This window comes from Rhea americana, unplaced genomic scaffold (assembly GCF_003343005.1).
Source record: "Rhea americana isolate MKP2758 unplaced genomic scaffold, rheAme1 scaffold_46, whole genome shotgun sequence".
NCBI classification, from domain to species: domain Eukaryota; kingdom Metazoa; phylum Chordata; class Aves; order Rheiformes; family Rheidae; genus Rhea; species Rhea americana.
In genome coordinates, this window is record NW_028186601.1 from 4,897,084 (window position 1) to 4,922,365 (window position 25,282).

Consider the following 25,282-nt stretch of genomic DNA (forward strand, 5'->3'; position numbering starts at 1 on the left):
ATGCCTGACTTAGGAAGCCTTAGATTCTCTCAGGAAGCAGCTCCATGTTGTGCTCTCTCCAGAGGCAAAGCCAGACTGTTTCACTGATGCAGTTTACGGTGTGGCCTTGCAAGCAACTGCCATGACACAACTAAGAGGAGTGGAAAAAAAAAAAAACTCATGCAGGGTAGGAAATAAATGGCTAGGTGCAAACATAATCTTAAACTTGCTTTGCCAGCAAATAAGTTGTAATGTAGAGCTACACGTGAATCTCATGATCAGCCAGTTTCTTCTGTTTTTTTTTTAGCGGGGTGAGAAGTTCAGGACACAACAGACAAAAGGTCTCTACGAGGGAGGGAGGGAGAGGGAGGGAGAGAGAGAGAGAGAGAATGGATGACTTTCATTTCCCTCATCTCAGCTTTTCCCTGGAAAAAATTATTACCAAAGATAATTAGATTTCACTAGGGTTAAAAAAGAATACATCTCAAAACAAGTAAGCTTAAAGTGTTCTTCTGTACTCTGTTAGTTAATGCTATAGAAACATTTAAATAATATAGAAAATGATGGTTGATTGTAGCAAAGACTGCTATATTTTCACCCATGGCAAATATTAATTGAGAAAAAACAGTAAATACTTTGAGTTGCTGAGATATGCAGAGTGTAAGAGCCTTTGTTCAGCTGTTTGGGAGCCAGTGATGTAAAACAGTTAAGAGTGAACTCTTAACCACTCGGGTTTCGCTACCAAGTTAAAACACTTAGCTTTAAAACTTAGTTTAGGCTAACTAACAAGGTTAAACAATGAGAGATAYTAACTGTTTTAGTATTAAGCAATGGTGCTTCATGGTTTGATACAAATCTTGTGACCTAAAGCAACAACATTGCACCCTTGTTACTTTATATAATTGCATATTTCAATTTTGGAAGCAAAGATGGGATTAAATCTGAATTTCTACAGTTACACTGAATTGTGTACCACAGGTTCCTATCTATATTAGAGATACATATTCTTATTCATGAAACTGTTTACTTACTTTACAGGATATAAGACCTCACCTAAAGGTCTTTGTTAAATAAGTTGCTGTGCCAGATGCAAACATAAATATTGTCCAGTAAGTGTCATTCTAGAATTATAGTATCACCTCACCACATGAACACGTCACATATACACTTTCATATCTGATACGTGTGAAATACAGCCACCTTCAACCACTGTGTATATAAATGCTGTGGTGTCAAAAGAATAGGCAATAGTTGCTCTTTCTACTCACAGAGCTACATCAACAATTAATCTCCATGATATCCTTAGCCACCTTATAAAGATTATCTGTCTCAATTAAAAAAAAAGCAAAATAAGTAGAGCATGGTTGATTTAATCCCCCACTATTGTTTCAATAGAGTTATTTCAGACTCCATGCAAATGAGATTAGTATCCTACCCAGGAAGATTAATGCAACTCCCCGACAGGCTGGCAAGGGTAATAATTTGCTCATGGCCACACAGTGAATCAGCTGCCAAGAATCCCTGATTTGTAATTCATGCAGAATAAATTAAGTCATGATAAATAAATGTACTAACACTTGACACTAAATGAAGGTTGAAATTTAAATGATGTTTTCAAGTTAGATCAAGTTTAAAGCTGGGTTGAGAAAAGACTCAGTTATATGGATGATTTAGATTAAGGGCAAGATAAAGACATTTTAAAGATGATATGTAAGGATTTAAAAAAAATACTTATCTTGCAGAAGGCTGGTGCAGTTTATGTGACAGTATCTTGTTGCTACACATCTACTARAAATTACTACTTCCACAGCAAAGCAAGCACATTTCTGTTTTGCAGCAACTCATCAACTTCAGTGCAATGTCAACCATCCTTCTTTAAGCCACCATTAAAGATGGTATAAACTAATCTGTTGCAGCCCAAATACCATCGGCTGTACCACGCCCCGGTTCCGAATTCCATCCTGGCGCAGATGTTGCTCTCGTTACCAAATGGCGCTTACCTGATTTGACTTGGAYGGACGGGCCGCCCACCAAATTCCATCTGGAAAAGGTTCCCTGTATCGTACAGGGTTCGTAAATAGCACCAACTTGGGGGGGGGAGGAGGAAGGGGGCAACACTCCATGTCAGTTATCTGAGCTGTGGGTAATAACCAGTATTTAGTGACAGCAGCAGCAAATATCAATCATAACCTTCTATTCTCTAACTTCAGTCAAAACAATAATAGTAACTCCCATAAAACAAAAGTTTTCCAGGACTAAAATTGATTGCCAGGAAGAGAATAATATAGATATGAATATAAATGAATATAAATGAATTTAATATGTACTAGTACTATTAGTGCATGCTAATTTGATAGTGCCAAGAGAAAACCTTTTACAGCACCAAAATTTGGTATTTATTTTAATGAGCTGCTTTTAAACAAAGCAGAACTACTTTCCGCAGATTGTAAAATAAAATTAAGATAAAATATAAATCACGCTTAATTTAAAACCTTGTTAAACCTTTTCTAAAATTTAATCATTTCAAAGGTTATAAAGACGAAGTAAAATCTTCTATCAGACAAGAAAGTTACTCCAGTAGTTTAAAAGGCAAATAGTTTAAGTTTCCTATGCAAGGACAATCTGGAGTTCAAGGAGCTGAGGAAAAAACAAAGGAAAATGTAGCAAACAAGCAAGCGGATCAAACAATGTTCTTCCACAATGAAAGTTTATAAAGACATCAGCTTTGATCTTTGTCCTTCAGCTGAAGGACAAATGCAAACCATGCACCTGGACCTTCAAAGACAAAACACTGTTTCAGTGAAGTAGGGCTCTGAAGGAAGAGTGGGGACAGTCTGACTTGGAATGGCTGAAAAGCTTAACTGGGCCCACAGTCAGCTCCTTCCACTGCCATACAGATGTGGGAGCCACCAGCCAGTCACCACCTGAAGCACCATAGTCTACAAGGAAAAGGTTACAAAGCCAGATGTCAGCAAATCTTAGAAATATTGTGCTGTAAACTCCAGTGGTTCAGGAGCGGCTGGAGAGCAGGGCAGGTGCCCCTGGTGTGCGAGCAGGGGCCAGACCTTTGTCACCAGGCCTAAGCTAAACTGGTTGGTCATCAGCTCAAACCTCTTAGTCTGTGCAACTGTTCGATCAGCTGAATTACTCATCATCTAAATATTCAATATAGCTACAATTAAACAATCAGGGTATCTGCAAACTGTTTCCATCACTGCTCCACCTGTGCAATGCATTTTACTGCATTGTGTGTTGCAAACCTTCAAACTAGCTGTTCCAAGCTCGCAAGAGAATTGATCAGAATTTCAAAAAGGGTAAAGCCAAGGCACATGGGGGAAGGTCTTCAAAAGTCTGTAGGGCTGCTAAGCACTCACTTAAAAAAAAAGGATCAACAGCTGGGCATTCAACATACCATTTTAGCACCAAAAGTACAGAAAAACACACACACACAATGATAAAGCAGGCTACTTTGCTTTGTATTTCTATGGGCTCAGGAACGTTTTTCATATACTAGAAACTACAGAATTTAAGAGTAAAGTAACCCACAGTCCTGTGTCCCCTTTACATACTTAAATACAAAATAATATATATACATCCATATTTTTAAACTATAAGTGTAGAAGCAAAACAAACAGAAATATTACATCTCAGTAAGAGAAGTTTCAGTGAAACAAACTAAAGTATAAGCATTTCAATACTTTCCAAAATGGCTTATTAGCAAAATTCATTGCATTTTGTGGTTCTAACCTAAATTATAGCTCGATCTAAATTATAGATCATATTACAGCCTCTACAATTTTCTATTCAAAAAAAAGAGATAATTTTTACTGAGCATTACAGAATTGAAATATTCATGCAATGCTTTCAATTATATGGTTTTATCTCTATGTATATTATACAGAGCAAAAAATACAGACTAAACTGTCTTTTGTAAGAAAACTAAAAAAAAAAAAATACTCTGGGCCCTCAAACCTCTGAAGTCTAGACTATTCATATGGGAGCTTCATTGTATCTGGACAGTAGCAGCACATGAATCTTCAATTTTAAATATTTCAGGTGTCTGTCATTTATTACAGTAGTAAATGCATTTATTACTGAACATTTTGCATAGAATAYGATCTAGAAGAATGTTATTAATACAGGTAGTAGACTACCTGTTATGTAGATGAAAGCTCCCCATTTGGAAGGAATTACAGCAGAAGTAGTTACTGTTCTGGGTCCAAAACAGTCAGACTAGACTGATGTTTCTCCCGACTTTGTGAGTTCAGAGATCCGTTCTAGCAGAACGGCACAGCCCAGATGGAGGACAACAGAATACTAACCCTGCAGCATGCATTCTTCTATGCCTGCTTCGCACTCACTAAATCAGGAAAATCTCAGCCATTACAGCATTGATTGTCTCAAATCTTCTCTCTCAATCTTTGGGGACACCAGCTAAAGAAATCAAGAGCTAAATCCACCAAAGGGACTGGATATTGCAACAGTAGTTGCTCGTTGCTAACTTCGAGACACTCAGTAAAATCCCCAAGGCAGTTTTTCTATGCAAAGTCCACAAAGAAAGGCACCTGAGACTGACATTAATAGAATTCAGGAACCTGGCAGATAACCTCACAATCGAAAAAAACGCCCAAGAGGAACAGAAATCAAATCCCACATATGTCCAAGAATTCTGCAACTAACTCCAAGCTCCACCACAGTGTTTACTCAATGGACCTCTTCTCAGAATTCGCAGAGATCCAGTGTCAGTTACTTCCTTTGCCAGTCTATAAAACAAAAATTTCAACAATCTAAAAAAAAGAGAGACAGCATGAATCCATAGCTTAGTAAATGATACGCTCACCTGAGAGAAACTGAGGAACCTGTTCCACTGAATATTTAAGTATTTTAAATAAAATAGTATCAACACAGAAGATCAAGAGTGATTCTTATGCCAGAAAATCATATAATCTAAGATTAAGAGAGACTCTCCTGTCACTACTACCTTAGCACAGAAGGTACAATTCTTCCTCTCCCCCGTAAGACGTTCACCTCTCCCGTTCTAATAAAGCCAAGCCATGCTAATATTGGATCAACACCAGTACATTCAACATCTCCTAACCATTGCAGAATTATCAGATTTTTGACATCAGTTGAAACTTGAGGATTTTCTTGCCCATAACTCTCAAAAATTCACATGGTTCAATAGGAACTTGTCTCCTGGTCAGCAAAGCAGCGCGTCAGTGCCTCAGTGTACAGCCAGCTAATCAGCACCAACTGGAGACACTAAAATCAAAAGACAGAGGTAAGAACTGTATGGGGGTGAGGCGGGCACACACAAACTGTTGGGCTTAAATTTAACAACTCAGTCAACTCATCTGACTTGTGCATGCCTGACTTTGGCTGTCTGTCACGTTACACAGTAAAGTGAATGTTTAGTGAAAGTACGTATACAGAAGTTGTTAATTTTAATAATTTTGGTGCAGCAGTATATGAAATGCTTCAAACTTCAATAGATTCACCTACTTAGCTCTTATAAAATCAGTATAAGTCACTTCTGTCATGCACACTGCTCACCAGGCAGGACTGGATGTTCTGAATTAATTCTTAGTAGTACAAGAGCATAGACCAGAAGTCATACAGAACACTAAAAATGAATGATCTGAACGTCTGAGCCACAAACCAGAGAAAGCTGAAAACAACAACGGAAAATTTCACGGCAACCTTGCTTTGTTTTCGTTTGGGAAGCTTTGACCACATAGTGAACTTTTTTATACACTTAGCATTCACCACCTGCTGTAAATTGGCATCCAGAGTAATCTTCTGTAAAATCACTACTTCTGGGAAGATCATTTATAAACCCAGTGGGGGTGCGAAACAGGAAGCCAAGCCTTCCATTTTTAATTCACTACTACTATAACTATTATCTTTGCTACATTTTGAAAATAAAAGGTTAATTCAAAAGAGTAGATTGTTACATTATTGTAACAGGAAGAGCAAGAAAAAAGGAAGATTTGAAAAAAAAAAGATACATAAAATTAAATTTTAAATATATTTTTAAAAGTGATTTTATTCCTAAGAATTTGTGGGACAATAGTTCTGAACTTTCACAGAAATGTATCTTTAACTATTTGCCAATGTTTTTTGTTCAGTTATCACTTTATTCTTATGGAGATAAAATGTCTAAAGCAATTCTAACCTGAGTAGTTATAGACTTTGCTCTATATATGCATCTTCCTTAAGTTACTTTTATTTAGCTTTTATTTCAGGTTGGCCTGTGTGTCAGAGTAGAGACAAGAAAGCAAGAACAACAACTAGACTTTAAATAATATCAAAAAAATATCAAAATCCTAAAGGATGAATCAGGCACCAGGTAAGAAACTAATCCTAACTGCATTGTAACCTCACATGTGGTTGAGGACTCACACATGCTCCTCTCTCCTTCACAGATGCCCTGCTGAAGAGGAAGACGCAATGGCCACCTCTTCTTTCTTCCCCTTCCCCCAGCATCCCATTCCTAGACAGTAGCAGGTGAGAGGCAGCTTATGCCCTAGAAGGTCACCCCGTGGGGTGATGCTGCTGCATCTCAGAACTGTGGTGGCCCACAGGACAGCATACAGAAAACCAAGATTAGGCAAACAGACCTTGACTAGCCCACCAAGGACCTGCAGAAGGACCAAAGCAGCTCCTGGCCCATCTTSCCGCCAAACTGGCAAAGGAGCAGGCGGCTTTAGAAACATGGCAGAGGTGGCAACTCCTGCAGGAGACCTTCCATTTCCCTCCAGAGCTGCCAGACTAATCACTGCAGTAGCAACTGGTGGGTCAGATGCCAGAAGGCCCATAGTCCTACACCCTCTTCAATATCTGCTTTGCACTCCCTATCCAAGCACCAAAGCAAGGCTGTGAGGCAGCATTCTAGTCTCTCCTGTTCTCCCCAATTCTGAATGCCCTCCGCTATTTTTTTTTCCTATAATTAGTCCACAGTGAGCCAACATGGGAAATAATTGTTTTGTTGGTCATGGTGTCCCCCTCTCATTCACTTTCCCATTTCTCCTGTTCCAAAGCTCTAAGTTACCTTTTCACGTTCCCAACCTCCCTATGAGTTGTGAGCTATGTTAACCTTCAGAGTATGAAGCTCTGTCTGTAGCTCCAGGAGGCTTCTCTCCAGTCGAATTTYTGGAGCTTTGCTTAAACAGTTGCACCTTCCTAGCAAGCATGTTACCTGATGTGAAGTAGTAGGGAGTTGGACAGGGAGTCTGGGTTGTAAGGTATTGCTAAAGCCATGATAAAGTTGGCAGAGGGCAGTCCCTCCCTGAACAGCTGCTTTTAACTTTTGTGTGCAGGATAAAAGTGTAGAGAGTTTGGCCACTAAGTCCTTTGTAAACAGGAGAGTGACAGTAGCTTCTGGGACTGAAGAAATCTGGCTGTGCAGACCCTGCAGGGAATACAACATGGGCCAAAGCAGAAAGGATGTGGTTATTCTCTGAATAAAATTCATCCACCAAAAATCTAAGCACAGGAAGAGGAACGATTTTTCCCAGAAAGCTCTTGTTTCACTGCAGGGAGGGAAAAGAAGATTTCTTTGTTGAGAGGCTATCTTTTCTGCCCTGCAAGGCCCAAAAATCCAGGCCTGCCGCAAGTCCCTCTACAGCTGAGCAACTGTCTCCCCTCAGTTACAATAGCTGCTTACACAGCCCTTAGTGTGCTCCCTTGCCTATCACTCTTCTGTCATCTACCAGAAAAACTGAAAGCAAGCAATCTCCATTCACCTCCAGTATACAGTGGAGGAGAAGAGGACAGACATCTGTCTGCATCTTTTTCTCAGGCAAATAAATTGCTGCTGTGGAGGCAGCAACCACAGATACATACAATACACAGAAAAGGTCCAAAAAAGTCAAGGGGGAAGGGAAAACAAAGCAGTTATGTCTGCCCAGAAGAGACGGTGAATCAACAGCCAACAAATAAACAAGAATGCAAGCTCTGTGGTCAGACACTCCTACCTCCTTCTCTGGAATGCAGTGGAGAGTTAGAGAGATAACACAAGAAAAGTTTTAGGAAACATCATATTTAATCATTGCATTTGCCACACTAGAAGATAGGATTGATACTTGACCACATCCTCTATCCCATGCCCTCCTTTCCTGGACATTCAGTTATTTGTGGTGCTTCACAACTGAAGGCACAGAAAGCATTCTGTACCCCAGTGCCATCCTCAACACCCACAACCGTCTTGCAACTGTCATACCAGACACACACTCCGCTCTCCCACCGCATGCAGTAAGGGCAGGGGCTCCACAGGATACAGCCTCACAACCCATGAAGCACAGCAGACAAACAGCATCTCACAGTTGCACAGTTGCACTTTACCTCCGCAATGGCCTCTTCAGAAAGATGGTGTGACAATCCTCTGATTCTTTGCCTAGAGTTGTAGAATATCTATGCATTATGAACCTTGAAACATCTGTTCATGAATCTACCTGGGTAGTTCACCAAGGCTTGCACGTAGTTGTCAGAGCTGGAACAAGCCATGCACTAGATGCGAATAAGCACCTTGTTAACAGTTCCCACACAGTTTCACAACCCACAGACAGCAGAGGCCTGACCTGGAGGATGACCTTCAAGATCTTGATCACTGCATTACCCTCAGTAGACTTGTCCTCCCTCAACCATTTGCTGCTAACCAAAAGTTGTGGTCACAAGGTTCCACAGGGCAACAGCTACTTCCTTAAAAGCACAGACATGCTCCTAAAATTGTGTGCATAGTGAAGCATAAGGACAAACACCAGCTTCAAATACACTTTTCTGTATCTGAAAGCTTTGTGGCTGCTGTCCCCCATTCCAATGTTGATGTGTTCCCACCAGCAGTTTGAGCTCAGCTCCTAGCCCTGACACTCCTATCAACAGAAAGAAGTCCTAGATGCATTATTAGCTCTGCCCATGCTTTTCTCCTCTGAAGACATTTAGAAAGGCAAGCATGAACCTATTTATTTATGGGTGTCCTCCAGAAGTAGGCAGCAGCCACAGGACTAAACCTACCACTCCACACATACAGTACCTTAGTTTAATCAGTGACCGTACTCTGAGCATGTGTGTGTGTGGAGAATAGGGGGTTTGAGGAGCACAATGAGCCTCAGAAACCACCAGGGCTTGTAGCTACACATGAGGCATCATGCAGGCAATGATGAAGGGGGCAGCAATGTGCTGTCACCATCTGCAGGAGACAACAACAGGATGGTGTAGCATTCCTAGAGAGGTCCACAGCTGAGAGAAAGATCTGCAAAATAGCCTTCCTTAGGCCAACTTCAAATATCACATTCAGCAGGATGTTCAGTCCAGGATACTGACCTAAATATAGATTCAACTCCTCAAGCTCATGCACTGCAGAGACAGGGAGCATGTTAACAACTTAATCTAGAGATCCACTCCTGTAACACCATTTACTTGCTAATGCAGACAGTGTCTGAACATGGATGAAGATGAGGATCTGGAAATCACAGTGTCAGCATCATCTTAATGATGAAAAGCTAACACAGGGTAAGTACCCGCTCTCCTTTCAGTATGGATTAGTTTGGATCCCTTTCTAGTATAAGCAGCATCTTTTCAGGACAGTGGGCAAGGTATTACTGTTTGCATTGTTGAGCAGATGGGAAATGCTGTTCTGACAAGCCATCATTAGATGTTGTAGATGACTGATATGCTTAAAGCCTGGGTAATAAGATTACACACATTAGCTCGGCTGATTTCAGACAATGGAACATGACATGATCACACTTGATGAAGAGCCTCAGTACTACTACATACAAACATTTTTTGTTGGTGGCAGTAATTTAGCCTGCCCATAGGAGTCAGCAGAGATGGTATATGACTATATTGCTAAACCTCCCACCATTTTAAGAAGTAATTGTTCAGTTTCTTTGAAACACCTGAGAGAACAAGAACACGCAAAACCCCCAAAACATTTTCTTGCCCTGCCCCAATCTGTATGACAGAATGACACAGATGTAATTTACACAGTTTTTTTTGACCCATTAGCCATAACTTTTCTACAAGACACTTGATGATGCTCAGTACATCACAATTATTCACATTTATCAACTATTCTGTAATTTTACAGTCTTGCCCAGCACAGAAGTCAGTCATACTGGTTTCTATTTCATTTCATGCATAGGAAAAGCCTTAAAAAAAGAAAAGTTGGTATTTGGCACCTTTCATCTAAAAGTAGCAGTTCAGCTATTTAACTATTGAAATCTTTTGCTACCATCACTTTGTTCTGATAAGCTAGAAGAAAATTACCTGTTTTAATCTGTTCTGAAGAATATCATGTACAACACGATACATTTACCACTTCTTAAACAAGTCTTCTCTCCATTAACAATCACTACTATATATAGCAATGGGACAGCACACCTGTTACAAGCAAAACATGAATTTAAGGGCTCCTTGTGCTTGTTCCACATGGGCCAGCACCATGCATGTGCTCTTTTCCCAATTCAGGCTGCAAAATGGTAGCAGCAGGGGAAAAAAAGCAACTTCAGGCAGATAAAGATCATTGACTACCTTCCTAATTAAAGTTGTGCTGCCAAAGATTTGAGAGAGAAAAATTTAGGCTTTAAAGTATTGGTGTGATGATCCTCTAGGCTGAAGGGGACAGGAGCAGAGGTTCACAGCATGTTCTGCAGAAGGTGGACTTTCTTCTCAGTGACTGCTGCCATCTCCTCCCATATGTACGTATGGTTTTAAGCTTGTCAGGTATCAGGTTTCCAGGTTTTATACTTACAAAATCTTCACAACAAATTAATTGTGAATATAGTTAGCAGAAGCAAATTAAGTGATCACATAAAATAATAATTTAAACTGATTAGATTTGAAGAAGTAGAAAATTACAGGATTTCTGTATAAAGCTTTTGAAGGTATTTCAAAATGGTTTTGGTAGATTGTATGAGAACTAGTCAGTTTAACTTCTCCCACTGCTGTACCCAGTTCCATTGTACTTTCAGTGGACAAACACAGTTTGTCACAGGATCAAAGAACTCAGAAGGGAATGGAAAAATTCAATACTGAATAATTTTTCCATTACCCTCAGAGGTACTTTATTGTTCTCTATGGGATATTTTCCAGTGCTTTGTATAGCTTGCTTTAAAAAAATCACTGGCAACAGTCTTTTCCCTTTGTACTTCTACAGACCAGTGGATCTTACCCATCAGGAAATCTTAAACACTTGCCTACACATTCCAGAACTCTGGCAGAACAGATTAAGAGATGAAAACAAAAGAAGCTATTATAGAGTAATATTCTCTGCTTTGCTGGCATAATACTTTATATTGACAACCTAATCCAAAAAGTTAAAGTTACATTGGAATTAGAAGTGCCTTGTCTATAAAACCACAAGGGGGAGTTGTTCCTACTTAACTATAGCAAAATAGTTTCTTCATTACTGCTACATCCATCCATTTTCTTCAGTAAATACATCCTTGATCTCCAGCTTCCCAACTTGAGCTAGTAATAACATGGACAGTGTCACAGCTAAATCACTTAGACACACTGTAGAGATCTTTGGATAACTGGATTCCACTGTCATGCAGCTGTTTAGCTAAACATATCCCCCCAAACTTCATGCCACTGAGTCATGTGGTTMTATTTTACTAAAATCTGCATTTGTATTAGCAAAACTAACCCAAATATAAGACAAAACTTAAGTAACCTAAACTCAGTCCACCAGGCTGAAGACTCAAAATAATATAACTGAGGGGAGGGGGGGGAGCACAACTAAAAATTATGAATTTTCTGTTACAGAAAATAAGAGCCCAAAGGCACTAGCATTATTAGCCAGACCACCCAGAGCAGAAGCCAAATCAAGCTCTTTTCCTGCTTCAATCATTTCAGTGCGCTGGTTTACACTATATCATGAAGAGTTGCTCACAAAGGCAGAAATGTAAGACTAGAAAATAGCTGAAGAGCCAGCTGACTTCCTGGATGAAAACCACCACCTGAAACAGTGGCTCCGTATCATCCTCTCCAGCGAGGATCACTATGAAGACATCATCCCAGAAATGCCAGTGCAAGATCTTTGAAGAAAGGAGAGACAAGTCGTACAGAAGCCTTGTACTCCAGTAGAGGCAAGGCACAACTCTACTGGCCAGAGGAAGCTATACAAGCCTTCCCACTGCAGCACACACCTCTAGGGCCTTGGAAGTGGGATACACAAGATAATTATGACAGTTCTGGAAAGTGAACACCCTCCTCAATAGAGGCTCATCCTCTTGACTATCTATTATTCTTTGGTTTTTGTTAGAGTTAACATTCAAAGTAAGTAAGGGTGGGGAAGAAGTTTCTATAGGGGACAGAAGTAGAAAATGGGACTAGGATAAAACCCCTTTATTGCACAAAATAGATTTTTGAAGAAGTTTCTTCCACATACTCTGGGACAGTATGATAGCTTGCCCAAAATCAGTTAAGCTAAAGCAAGAAAAATATTACAAGGCTCAAACTCAAAACCCGATGTCTACATTTTAAGACCATGCCCAGTCTTGAAAACAGGCTGTGGGGACTGGGAAAAGAGAGGAGGAATTAAATAAATAAACAAACTAAAAACCCCAAACAAAACAAAGCCTTTCAGCATTCCTACTGAAGATCAAACAAAGGAAATTTTAACCAACATACTATTAAAATTCTTTCATTGGTACGAGCGAAATTTGGACTACCAATTACAGAAAAATTCAAGCTCTTAAACCAACAGATGTCTCCTCTACCTCCCAGCCTGCTGCCCCTTTATGGCAACAAAAGGGAATTAAACAATATTCCAAAATAATCAACAGTTCTACTGCCTCTGCTGTGAAACCAAGCGGCCTGAACAGCAGAACTTCTGACAGTCCCAGTAAGCTTCATTCCTGCAATTGGCAGACACACTGTATTGGTGCCATTACTAACTACCACGCAGAATTACATTAAAAGGTGCAAAATGTGCTGGTATGCACTGGTCTCCCTCAGGAAACAAAGGCCCAGCAACGAACTGGGCTAAGCTTATCACCTCCAACTTAATGGCTAGCAACAGATTCACAAGCTATAAAATGGGTGAAAATTTTCCTTATGCTTTCACCAGCACAGCATGTCTCTGAAAAATCCAGTTTGACTAACCAACCAATCAATCAGCACTGATCAATTACAAATAAAGGGAGGCAGATTAGCACACAAATGCAGTAAGTAGCTGAGGAACGTCTACACAACATTACAGTAGTGAGTACACAAAGTTAGAGGCCAGACTATAGCAATGACAGGAAACCCAGAAGAAAATGGAATGGGGGAGGGAAAGCCCCAATTCTAACAGACACTGTTGTTGGAAATACCTACAAACAGTAACCACTCAGCTGGCTCAGCAGTGCCCATCAGCTGCTGCAGAAAGTCACAGGTGGCTATAAGGGAGCCAGAATGGGGAGGGGGGAGGAGGAGGAGGGAAGAGAGAGAGAGAGAAAAAGAGACTAAGCAACAGAACTTGCTACCATACAGTTTTTATAAGATATGCTGAGTAAACACAGGTAAACCATGAACCCCTTCAGGAAGGAACTCCTTCCATACAGGAAGAAAGCAGTAGGCACAAGTTTGTGACTGCTTGGAAAAATAATACAATAATAATCAAAATGGCTCTGCGGCCTATCTGCTGTGACAGCAGCATGACTGGAAGGCATGAATACTGAGGAAGGCTAGCTCAACAGTTATAGTTAAGCCATGCCAGGAAGAGCTAACAGCTTGCCTGACAAGATAAAATGGTAGATGCTACAGCAAACATTTCAGACAACTGATGACTGGAGGAGGCTGCACAAAGTTTATAAGCTGTCTATAGCCTACTTTCCAATTCAAAAAGCATGTAATTTATCTGACATCTGTGGCTCAATTCAATTGCTCACAAATAGGCTTACATACTCATCTTGTGACATTTAATACTACAGTTTCCCATACACTGGTATGGGAGATATCATGTGAGACCAATGTCTGTACTCTTCCAGCTAGAGAAGAAGCAGAGAACCCTGGGGATCCCAAACAGCACTAAACAAATCTTTCAGCAACTGAATCAAGCATAGGGTACCCACATTTCCCAGATTCAGTTAAAAAAAATAAAAAAGTAATTCCAATGTCGCCTTTAACTTTTTTAAAAATCAAAATTTCTGAATTTTCAACTCATTTCCATTTCACTCTTCCACAGCACAAGACTGTGAGCTTTTCAAGGCTTGTATTAAGAGGCTCCCCCTCCTCTTACCACTGTAAAGCCATTTTTAAAACAGGTTTAAAACTTGTTCTGCAAGCCTCTCACCCAGAGAGGCTCTCGCCCTCTACAGCTATTACTCTTGGCAAAGCCTTTCCACAAGGTGGCATACACTCAAGAGACCCTCGCTAAAGTCAGTTCAGGCAAGAGAATCTTTTTTTAATTGCAAACAAAAGTTTCTCTTAAAGGCACCTAGTAAGGAGACAGCAGAAAGCAAGAACCACAGTGGAGACCGAGGCTAAGAGTAAGTTTAGCAATTCCTCCTTAGTATACTGCACATAAGCTGAGAGTTAACAAAAACTAACTTTTAAACAAGTACTTTTGCACTACCCGAGGTGTGATGGGCCAGGATATCAGTAAGTTATGCCACTAGCACATTTCAGAAATTGCTCCACACGGTGAGGTGCTCAGGGTATGTACGACCAGCTCTGCCAGAGAGCTCCGAGCAGCCACGCTTCTGCGCTACACCCATTCCTCCTGCAGCCCCAGTATAGGCTGGGGGGGGGGGAAGGAGGGGATTATCCTATAGCTCCCTCACACAGCACTTACACATCCACAGGTATTCAAAGCAGCATCTAGTCACTTCAGATTATCCGCCTGTTCCTTCAGTGTAACAACCACCACAAGCTATTCCACGACGACAAAACAGAAAACCCAACACACATGCATGCTGTTTCACTGTATTTGTTTTCATACTACACTAGGGGAGGGAGAACTCACCTCCATTTGGAGAGCAGCAGTGTCCTGGTCATAGTGTCCCATGATATTTGGGAAAAAAGTCATATTGTAAGTCATTCCTGAACATCTGGAAATAGTAATTGGTTCGCAGGTGAATAAGCTGTGCCCCTGCACCAGGGCCAGGAGAAAACCGCAAGTCACAAAGCACACGGGAACTCCCATGTCGTCGCGATCTCCGGCTTCAGCACATAGCTTTGCTCGGCGGCCACACAGAGCGGCTTCTCGCAAGGGCAGAAACGCGCATCCTCCTCTTCTCCTTCCAGGGAGGCGGGAACCAGGGGCAGGCAGGCAGGAAGGCGGTCAGGCTCCTCGCGGCTGCTTCGGCTGCTCCCCCATCCCGCCCGGCTTTCAGGAGACCCCGGCTGCCGCGAGCTGCGAGCAGAGACGAGGCCCGTCACTAACGGCCCTACCGGCTCGGCCGCCGCGGGCAGCTCCGCGGGGCGGCCGGGGCCTCGCTGCCGCCCCGGCTCCCACCCACCCCGCAGGGCCGCGGCGCTGCCGCTGCGCCCGGTCCCGCCCGGCCCAGCCCAAGGCGAGCGGCGCGTTTCGGCCCCGCGGCTACCGCTGCTCCCAACGCCCCGCGCCGGCGCCGCGCTCCCAGCCCCGCCCCGCGCCGCGGCGCCCGCCGGGGCGGGCGGGGACCTGGCCCAGGAGCTGGGCGCCACCGCCCCCTCGCAGGGACCCGCCTCCCCCCCCCCGGCGACAGCGCGGGGCGGGCGAGGGGCTCGGCCCCGCGCCTGCGCCCGCACCGCCGCCGCGGCCACCTGCCCCCGCACCGCACCGCGCCGCACCTGGCGCCTCGCGCGGCGCGGCCCCGCCCCGCCCCGCCTGTAATGGCCGCCGCGGCCGGGCACCACCCACGGGCGCTGGCGAATCCCGGCGCGCGCCGCGGGGGCGCTCGCGCGATACTTGGGCGGCCGTTGAGGGCGGGGGCGGCGCCCTCACCTTTCCCGCCCGCCGCTCTGAGGGGGGGACAGCGCTTCACCGCCCTGCCGGCCTCGCCGAGCTGAGCCGCTGCTGCGCCGCTCCATCCCCACTTCAAAAAGCTTCCCTCGAGTGAGTCCCCGGGGAGTGAAGGCGCAGAAAATCCCAGTGGGAAGAAAAATCCTTCCGAAAAATATCTAGCACTCGAGTTTTAATAACAATACTAAATATTAACTGGGCAATATGCTATATAGACATTAGGATGATCTACGGAATTTCAGATATCAAGAAATGAATGCATCCCTTCTATCAACACAGTTCAGAAATTTGTTGCCAAATCAGCAGGTTAAATCCAAGAAACTACAGCATTGATGATCCTGTAAGTGCTCTATAATCAGTCAGCAAGGCATTTCCATTGAAGTCTGTGGCATCTATCCTATATTCATGCAAAAAAAAAGCAGGATCAGTGCAGATGCTAGTTAGGTGAGGAAGACTTAGACGTTAGAAGTCAGTGTGAACAATTGAATTTAATGAAGGAAAAAAAAACTTTTTTTGATGTGTTTGCTAAGGAAAGGGATGCTCTGATGAAGACAAAGGGTTCTGTGATGAACCTCCAGTTAAAGAAGAAAGACCTGACCTTCAGAAAGACCTGATACCTGAAATACCAGATGTTTCAGCTATCTGAAATACCTTTCAGATTTTAGTTGTCTTCTAGAGACCAAGCTCAAGGATCTGGGTACTGTCCACTCCCACTTCTGCTCCTGACTGAGACCAGGCCATACAAATGCACATCTGGTAGCATTTAACCATGTTCACAAGCAGCTAGGYCTGAGCTAGTAAGATCTGACTATAGAAATGCTGAAGATTACTAGGCAGAGACAAATTTCTCTGCACAGAGCCACCTGAGGTCTCATCAGACTCGTGTTCAGCCTCTTTACTAGCTCTGCATGGCTGTGCTGGAACAGGAAACACCAGATGCCGAGACATGCAAACCAGCTGTAGGAATAGTCTGACTATGTTCAGGCAGCTCTACATTTCTGCTAATATGCCCCAAGCTAGTCTGTGCAGAGTCAGGCATATTTATCCATAAACCAGATAATCCGTCTGTAGGTAGCAGAGAGTGAGTGTGAACTTGCTCATTGTTATTCAGAAGATCACAAACATCTAAAAGCTCTCCATGCAGATTTTTGTGGGATAATTTCCTATGCAAATACATACAAATATGAAAAGTCCTCCAGATTCCCTTACATGAAACCATTTTGGAACCTTCATGAATCATTACAAGGATTATACCTACCTGCCACAGATCCAAATAGCTCTGCCATTTGAGCAAATGGAGTAACTTGATAGCTGTAATGGAATTAAATTTGCTATGTGAACAAGCAACTGAATGGGGAGGTGACTAACATTTTGCCAGCAGGTCTTGTAGATGACATTAATTTAATCTTGTTATTTGCAGGATATGGCAGTTAATGTGTTCTAGTGGTGCAAAGACACTTATCTACATTATTTTCTGTCATTTTTCCAGTTCTCATCCTCCAGCTGGCTTCTGTCTTAGCCTCTCTTGGAAGCTCCTTTCTGTTCTAGAAATACTACTTTTTCATGAATTGTGAGAGGTTCCACACTCTGGGGTTCTAGCAAAGAGAGCACCAAAGCATGCAGGAGACACTCTCCCCACTCAGTTTTTGAAGAGGAAACTGTAGGACAGTGTTCCAGCTCCTGGGACACAATCGGTTCCTAGACTATAGAGAGGCTTTGTATAGCAAGTGATAGTATGTGTTCAGTGCAGACTGAAACTTCAACAGGTTTCTGATTTCCTTTTCTCTAGTTACATTGACTAAATCTGTAGGCATTTTCATGGGAACRACAACAGGCTTATCTAAGACAATCTATACCAAATGAAAAGTCTCTACTTCCCGGTATATAGGGTCTAAGGAATCTCAACCAAACCTATGTAATAATTTTGATATGGGAAAAACAGCCTATCTTAGATAATTTTCATGAAAAAATGAAAAATCTTTCTTAAAGTGAAATTTTGCTGGAATGACAAGACAAAATTCTGAGACTACTCAGATGTACAACTACTTTGCTCACCTGGCACCCRAGATACTGTTAACATTTCCGTTAATGGAATAATAAGTTCCTGACCTTTCTCTGGCACTACTTCGAACAGTTATATTCTAGCATTTTTTAATATGAAGATATTAAGTGATTTAAAGCTTTGCTCAAGTCCTGGGTCTCCTCAGATGTCTTTGAACAGTTTTAGCTGTGGGAGTTTGAGCAGCAGTGATGGCAGCTCCCTTTCAAGCTCTGCTCGTGGCTGCACCTGCCTGAGGGAAGCCATGTAAGAGGATGTATGTGGGCCTTTCCAGGCCCAAATGCCGCCCATCKGCTTTTAACCCATCCACATCAGAAATGTTAGCAGCTTCCCTGGGCTTCAAATTGAAGCACCTTTTGCTCACTCAGCTGGATACCCCTCCTGGAAGCGCAGAAAGCAGCATGACCACATTTACTAGCTGCATGATCRTGTTAGTGCCTGATGCACTCATGCACTGGGGGAGAAGGATCTGAAATGGTTAGCAGTCATCAGGGAGCAGCGTACCTCTGAGATACAAGGGATTTGGTGCTTCGATTCTGCACACAACTGTTTTACACTGGCTAGAGCTTTCTCCTGTTGGCACACCTAGAAAGTACATAATTGAATTATATTGTTGAAACACTGTACCAAAGTTTGACTTACTGTAATTTAATTATTGAAAATTTGCCAGATGCGTAGTTTGATATTGGCTAATATAGTTGTAAGGTTCATAATGTTCTTATTATTCTGCATTTAAGACACATTATTCATAATTTGGTGAAATTTAAAAGGAGTGAAAAGCCAGTAGATGGCACCAATAAATCCTATTGTGAGACTTAAAATTGAAAAGTGTCATTCTTGTCTTGTTCTCAAATGCATTTTGAAAATGAGAGAAGTAGACAAAACAGTATTATTAAGGTAATTTAATTAGTTTACAGTAATAGTCAAGGAAAATATTTCAGTTTATAAACTGAATGTATTTTCCGATTTAACTGAACATACAGACTCATGAGAAGGGCTTAATAAGAACATACAGATGTTCCTCAGTAATTTTGCAGTTGTTTAGTAAATCTAGTCTTTGATGAGTTAGCGCCTTCTGAGCATCCCTCCAATCTCATGCAGTCCCGTCAGCTTAAACCTTTCATTATAGTAAATTTCTTCCATAAAGCCTATAAGCTGTRACCTCCCACAACAGCTATGAAAACCAGAACAGCATTTGGAGAAAGCCATAAAGTTTATGCATTGCTACATGGCAACCACAGTATTGGGTACTCAGAACCTGTGTCATCTTCACTCAACGAAGTGTGAACTAGTTGGGCTTTAGTCCTATTAAAACATTAYGGCTAGTAGTTTGTGTCACCCGCACAGGTCACACATGAAAATATGTTGATTTCCTTTATGCTATAAGGATCTCATCTTTCATTTGTCTTTAAATGATAACAACACTATGTTTTTGTAGTGTTGCTTTAATAAAATAGTGATTATGTTAATATTACTCCTTTCCCAAGAGGTTACCTTGCCTTACCTTGGATATTAAGCACAACATAAACTAAACAGGAAATACAAAAGAGCAAACTTTCCTCAGAACGATCAAGGAGATTTCATTCTTTGTGGACTACTTATAGTAGACTTCTTCATGCTTCAGTAAATCTGCAACCTATCTTTTTGGGTGACGCTAACAGTAGCAGCAACTGTGGGGTGTTTGTGCCAGTGGTGCTCCTCTTATCTCATTCTCCCTGTGGCTCACGCCGTATTTCCTTTGGACAATGTCACAAAGGCCGAGGGGAAAGGAAATCTGTGCTACAGAGCATGAGTCATTTCCAATGCAAAGGACTGATACAAACCAGGCGTTGTGTTACAGTGGACAAGCAAGGTACGGATGACGCTGATAGCAAAATAACACATCCTGAGTTAATAGGGTACATTGTATGCTGTTCCCTCCAAAATACTAATGCATTAACTTCAGTTGAACTGTCCCTATCTATATGATATGCAGTTAGCAGAGTGGGTTTGAATTTATACATATTTCAATTGCTGCTTTTTAAATTAGCAGTTTAATATATTTCTTGAAATGTCCAAATGCCAGGGATACAAGGAAATAATAGCGTCTGAAGCTCAGACACTAACTACCATGAGTTGCAAAGGTGTTAATCAACATGGTTGAGGCAGACTAGTGTCTGCCCACGGCACAGTTCCAGGGTACTGGTAATTATACCCATCCCATAATGAGTATTGTTTTCACAACATAACGATACAGTTCTGCAGAGACTTTTCAAGTTGTAGGGAACTATGTAGCAGAATATCTTACACAAAAAAACCCAATCTGTCTATAGCTATACACTCTGGAATCTCTTTCTGGTCAGATTTCTGGAATGGCTAATTGATTCACTATATAGCAAATTGCAAAAGAAGAAGTTCAGACAGGAATTACAAATTTTTACTTTTCATTGCTTCACAATCCTATTTTAATCTGTCATAAAGTTTCTTTGAAATTATATGGGGTAAAGTTGTTAATGTAGCATGTATCAGAATTAATTAAAAAATATTATGGTCACTCTATCCATCCTCTTTACCTATATAACAAGAAGTTGTCTTCTGTCAGGGTCTTTGTCACTTTTTTGATCTATTTATGATAGCAAAGTTWTTTGAATCTTATTGTTTTAATATGCAGAAATAACAAGTGGATTTGCTCTTCCTAAACTTCTTAACAGGTGCTCCTGAGCTATTATAAAATTGAAACAGCATGCAGAATACTAAGTGTGTTTTCAGCTGAGACATACAGTTCTGCTGGAGATCAATGCAGAATATAAAAATGAGTCACATTTTGCATCTTAGGGTAACTGTAGCCACATAAAAACTAATTTGTTAGTTTAATAAAATGTTGTGTACTCCAGGATCTGTGTCAGCATTGCTATTTTAAAYTAGGATCTGCAAAATATGCTTATGGAACCAGTTATACCATGTCCTAGGAGATAGTGCGGATCACTGTCAACATYTATAAATTATATAAATCTCATTTTCTCAGTCTCCTTCTGTGTCTTTTTATCCTTGTTGTTTAGGATCAACCACTATATCACTAATCAGGCTCTACAGGTGACACCATCTTTCCACCCAAGAATTTATAGACAGAAAAGGTTTCAGAGCTAACTTTGCAAGTGTGAAAGCATTTCAGTATACAAATCAGGACAGAACAAGGAAAACTGAAGCATTAGACAAAATGTAATGATAGATAAAGCCAATAATAAATGAGAAAGGAAAAGCTCTATGATGTGTCAGTAGCAATCTCAGGAAATCTTAAAAAGAAACAAATGTTTCACTGGCAAGGAATTGATTCTGAGCACAAAAATATATTTATTTCATTATATACAGTTAACATCYGAATTCTTACATAGCAGAATTTCAGTAGTTCAATAACGTTTATCTGCTATAACTGACAGAGGGGTTGGGAAAAGATAAGTCAGGGAAGGGGGCTAACCACTACTCATTTTTATATCTTTATGTGACTTTTGTAACAAAGAGTGCTTGATCCCATGTTTGTATCTTCATTTTCTTTCTCAGACTTTCTGCCATGCATGCCTTCAAGTTGAAGGAGGCCAAAAGCCAAAGAGCAAACCAACAAAAGAAGAAGGAAGGCCAGAAAAAAGGGGGAAAGGCAAAGGATCAGGCTTGTCTGAGACAGTGGGACCAGAAGCAGAGGAGAAAGGCCAGGGGCAGCAGGAGCTCTCTGGGCTGTTTGCTTCTATGATGAAGGCAGGGACAGAAGGCTGGACAAGGGTTTACAGGCTGGATGTGGCTGAAACATATGAAGCTCAACTCTGGGCAAAAGCTGAGGAGCTTTTGATGCATCCGGTATGGGAAAACAACAGCAACAACAAAAAAGGGCATAGAAGCAACAAGAAAAAAATAATTCTGTGAGGAGAGGTGAAATGTATGTGTGTCTGTGACACAGGAATCCAAATCTACTCTTCTCTTGGTTCAGGAAGGTCTGTGGCCTAGGTTTCCAAAATGGAAAGATGGCTCAGAAGTATCCATAAAGCTTTCCCTCTTACAAAGGGAAAGTGGAGGGCACGGATATTATTGTCTTCTGGATCTCAAATAGCTTCTGCAAGGCAAAGAGACAGTTAGGATTCATGAARGACTTCTCTGGCCCTCCTTGCCAACTTCAGTCTATCAATCAACTTCATCATGGTTGTCTTTGTCCTCAGAAGACCCAAACACCCTTTCAATATAGAGGTGCCCATGTTTCCTTCCATGGAAGTACTCATGCGAGTGTGATGTTCCTGTCCCGTAATAGAATACAGTTTAGATCCTCACAGTAGCAGAGGACAATAACTCAACAATAACTAAGTAACTAAGTGGTCACTTCTGGTTTTAGCTGTCTTGCAAGTCTGCTTCAGGGCCTTAGTTTTAATCCTGCAATCTTGCATTTAATCCTTACTTTTAAATGCCATTTATAACTGTGCTGCACTGTGCCATCTGAGCACAAATTACAAGGTGAGTCACCTCACTCATGTGTCACCAGTGGTCACCCCATGCGCTGATCCTTTACTCAGACTTTTATGCCTGTTAGGACCATCTGAGAGGTTCAGTCAGGACTGTGATATGCTAGAAATACATATTCTTCTAGAACATTGATTTTTATGATTTCGTTAGAAATAAGTTTGGGATGAGGTTGCTGTAGGACCAGTGACTTTCACAGTGAAAAGCAAAAGTAAGGGAAAAATAATCCTAGTCTAGCAGTGGAGACCTTAATCTACTGAGCATCTAGATGGAAAGGCTGATCATGGTCTGCTGATGCAGACCTAGAGATACTGATGACAGTTAAGGGGAAGCCCATGCCCAGCACACGTTTAAGGGACTAGGCCAAGCCAGCAGTCTGAGTCTCTTTATAAAGAGGAGCAAGGATATCCACGGACTGTAGTATTGTGTACMGATTTTGAAAAGAGAACAGACATTTCGTGGCAAAAGGTGCCATAAGACAGCCCCCAAGACCTATGCAAAATGTCAATAGAGCAAAATGGATAGAGTAGATAGACAGACTAACTTACACTAAAGCAGATACTGGTGTTTTTAATAAAAGACAAAAAACAAATTCTGTCATATCAAAAAATTAATTGACTGACTTACGCTGCTGTAAATAGCAACGGCATTTAGCCCAAAGGACTGATATTTTCATAATTAATATTTTTCCTCTTTCCATTCTCCTCTTTGTACCTATTTTGGCAAGATACATGTTTCTGCATCATTGCCAAYAGCATTATGCTATTTCTTTAGTCACTAGAAAATCCAGTAGTTTTCTACACTCCTGGGAGTAGACAAGTTCAACTAAGCTTTTGGTCTACCTCTACATAAATTATGTGAGTGAAACTGCTAAACATCATGAAAGTGTTCTTAAATTTCTACCCAAATGGAAGAATCCAGAGCTACTCTATGCTCAGAAACTCTGGCTGAGTCAGTTCAAGTGCTAGTTTAAATTTGCTACTGAAGTTGAAAGCAAAAAGAAAGAAGAAGCTTAAATCTGCCTTATGTAGCTGTCTACTTTGGGACTAAWTCACTGTAAAACAACATGGTTTCTTCTGGATTACAGACTATTGTGGGAGAACAGCAGCAGCATAATACATATTGCATGCGTAATGGGAGAGGCGGCTTTCACTTGTGAATATGTAGAAAGGGCATTTATTTTTAAATTGTATAGAATTATATAAACAAAAACTTTCGGATAAATACACAAACACTGATTTTCACCCACAGGTCACCTTATACCACATTGGCAATATAAAGAGATTTAAGAGAATATGCAATGTATACTAATTTTAAAGGCTTTACTTTAAAGGTAGTAAAGTAGACAGTGTGGTATGCAGAGGCCTTAATATAAGTGAAAATCAATGTCACTTGAATAAAAACTTACCCTTTGATAGATGCAACATATCAGTCAGTCAGGGGAGGGAGAAAGATGTCTTGTAGGCCTATCACCTCTGAATATTAAATTGATATTTTAGATACATAGGAGAGAATTATAGAGTAGAAGCAATTTATACTGGGTTGTACTGGCTAAGCAAAGTATGAGCCTTGTCAGTCATAGGTAGAAGGAAATAATTACTCTTGTTAACCTCAAAGATACTCACACACCCAGCAGACATGTAAGATGCGATTACTTTTCTGAGACCAATAGGCAGTTGAAGAGGAGTGTCAATATACATGTATTTATTGTACTGCTCATTTTTAAAAAAGTGTCACTTGGGTTTGCTCAAGTAAATCTCCAATATGTTTTTGAGAGAACAGAAGTATATTCAGTAGCACTGACCGTTGAAGCATGCGAGATAAATGTCATTTGAATTTGAAGAGAAACAGCTTAAAGAACTGACCAGACAAAAATCAGAATATCCTGAGTTAGTAAGAAAAGATTCACCACTCAAGAGCTCTATAAAGTGATCATAAATGTAAAAATAAGAACTATCATTATCTCYTCTTAAGACAGTAGCTTTCTACCTACCTTGAAAGTATCCAAAATAAAAGCCTCCAGTTATTCATATCTGTGACAGTGGACTTCCAGGACACAATGTGCTTGAGACTGTAGGAAAGACTCCTTGGTTAATCTAACAAGCAGATAATCACAACTAATCAAAGAAATTTAAGAAGTTGTCATTCCTCAGCTCTGAATGGCTGACCTCGCAGCTGAGAGCTGGTGTTTGACCACCCGTGTGGTAATTTCTCATTGCTCTGCAAAATTACTGTTTTGCTTAAGTCACCACTGGAAGGTTCTCTGACATATGAAAAAGGCAAATTTTAAATCACTGCAGTGTCTTCTAAGGAGGCATAGAGACTGTAAGCAYGGAATACTTGCTTGTGTCATGAGATGAGCTTGACTTGAGCGTTCAGTCAGAGAAACAATGTTGACAGAGTTGGGACAAAAAGCTGGGAGAAAACTTTCCAGTAGATACTGGTCACAGAAGTGCTTGGAGTTATCACAGAAATTATCTCCCATTGTTTGTATGCTGCTGAGGCCAGGACRACAGGACTTGCTATAGCCTTTATAAAAAAAGAGGACTACATCAGAGATACCTCTCTCTGTCATCAAATTCTCCTCCTAAATGAAACAAAATGAATTATGCTTTGATCAAAAAGGGGTAACACATGGTCAGCTCTGGAAGGATTAATTTATGGGTTTTCCTAGATGTGTTATTAAAAGTAACACAGATGTGCAAGACTCCACACGTTTGTAAGAGCAGAGAGAAATGAAAAAATTGAGGAATATATGAGGAATATCATGTGAACTCTCCTTAGTCCAAATTGAGTCCAGTTCCAAATTCAGCTATGGAGAACTGACAGCT

The 25,282-nt window shown here is 41.2% G+C and overlaps 1 protein-coding gene across 1 annotated transcript in view; it reads right to left on the reverse strand.

Annotated features, from left to right (window-relative positions):
* The window catches only part of FZD6 (frizzled class receptor 6), a 30,225-nt gene extending 14,726 nt beyond the window's left edge, over positions 1-15,499 (reverse strand). Inside the window, exon 1 of the mRNA XM_085316314.1 lies at positions 14,933-15,499. Within this exon, the coding sequence (XP_085172440.1) occupies positions 14,933-15,112 (180 nt within the window). The 5' untranslated portion in view covers positions 15,113-15,499. The remainder of the gene's footprint in view (positions 1-14,932) is intronic.
* Positions 15,500-25,282: the final 9,783 nt, after the last annotated feature.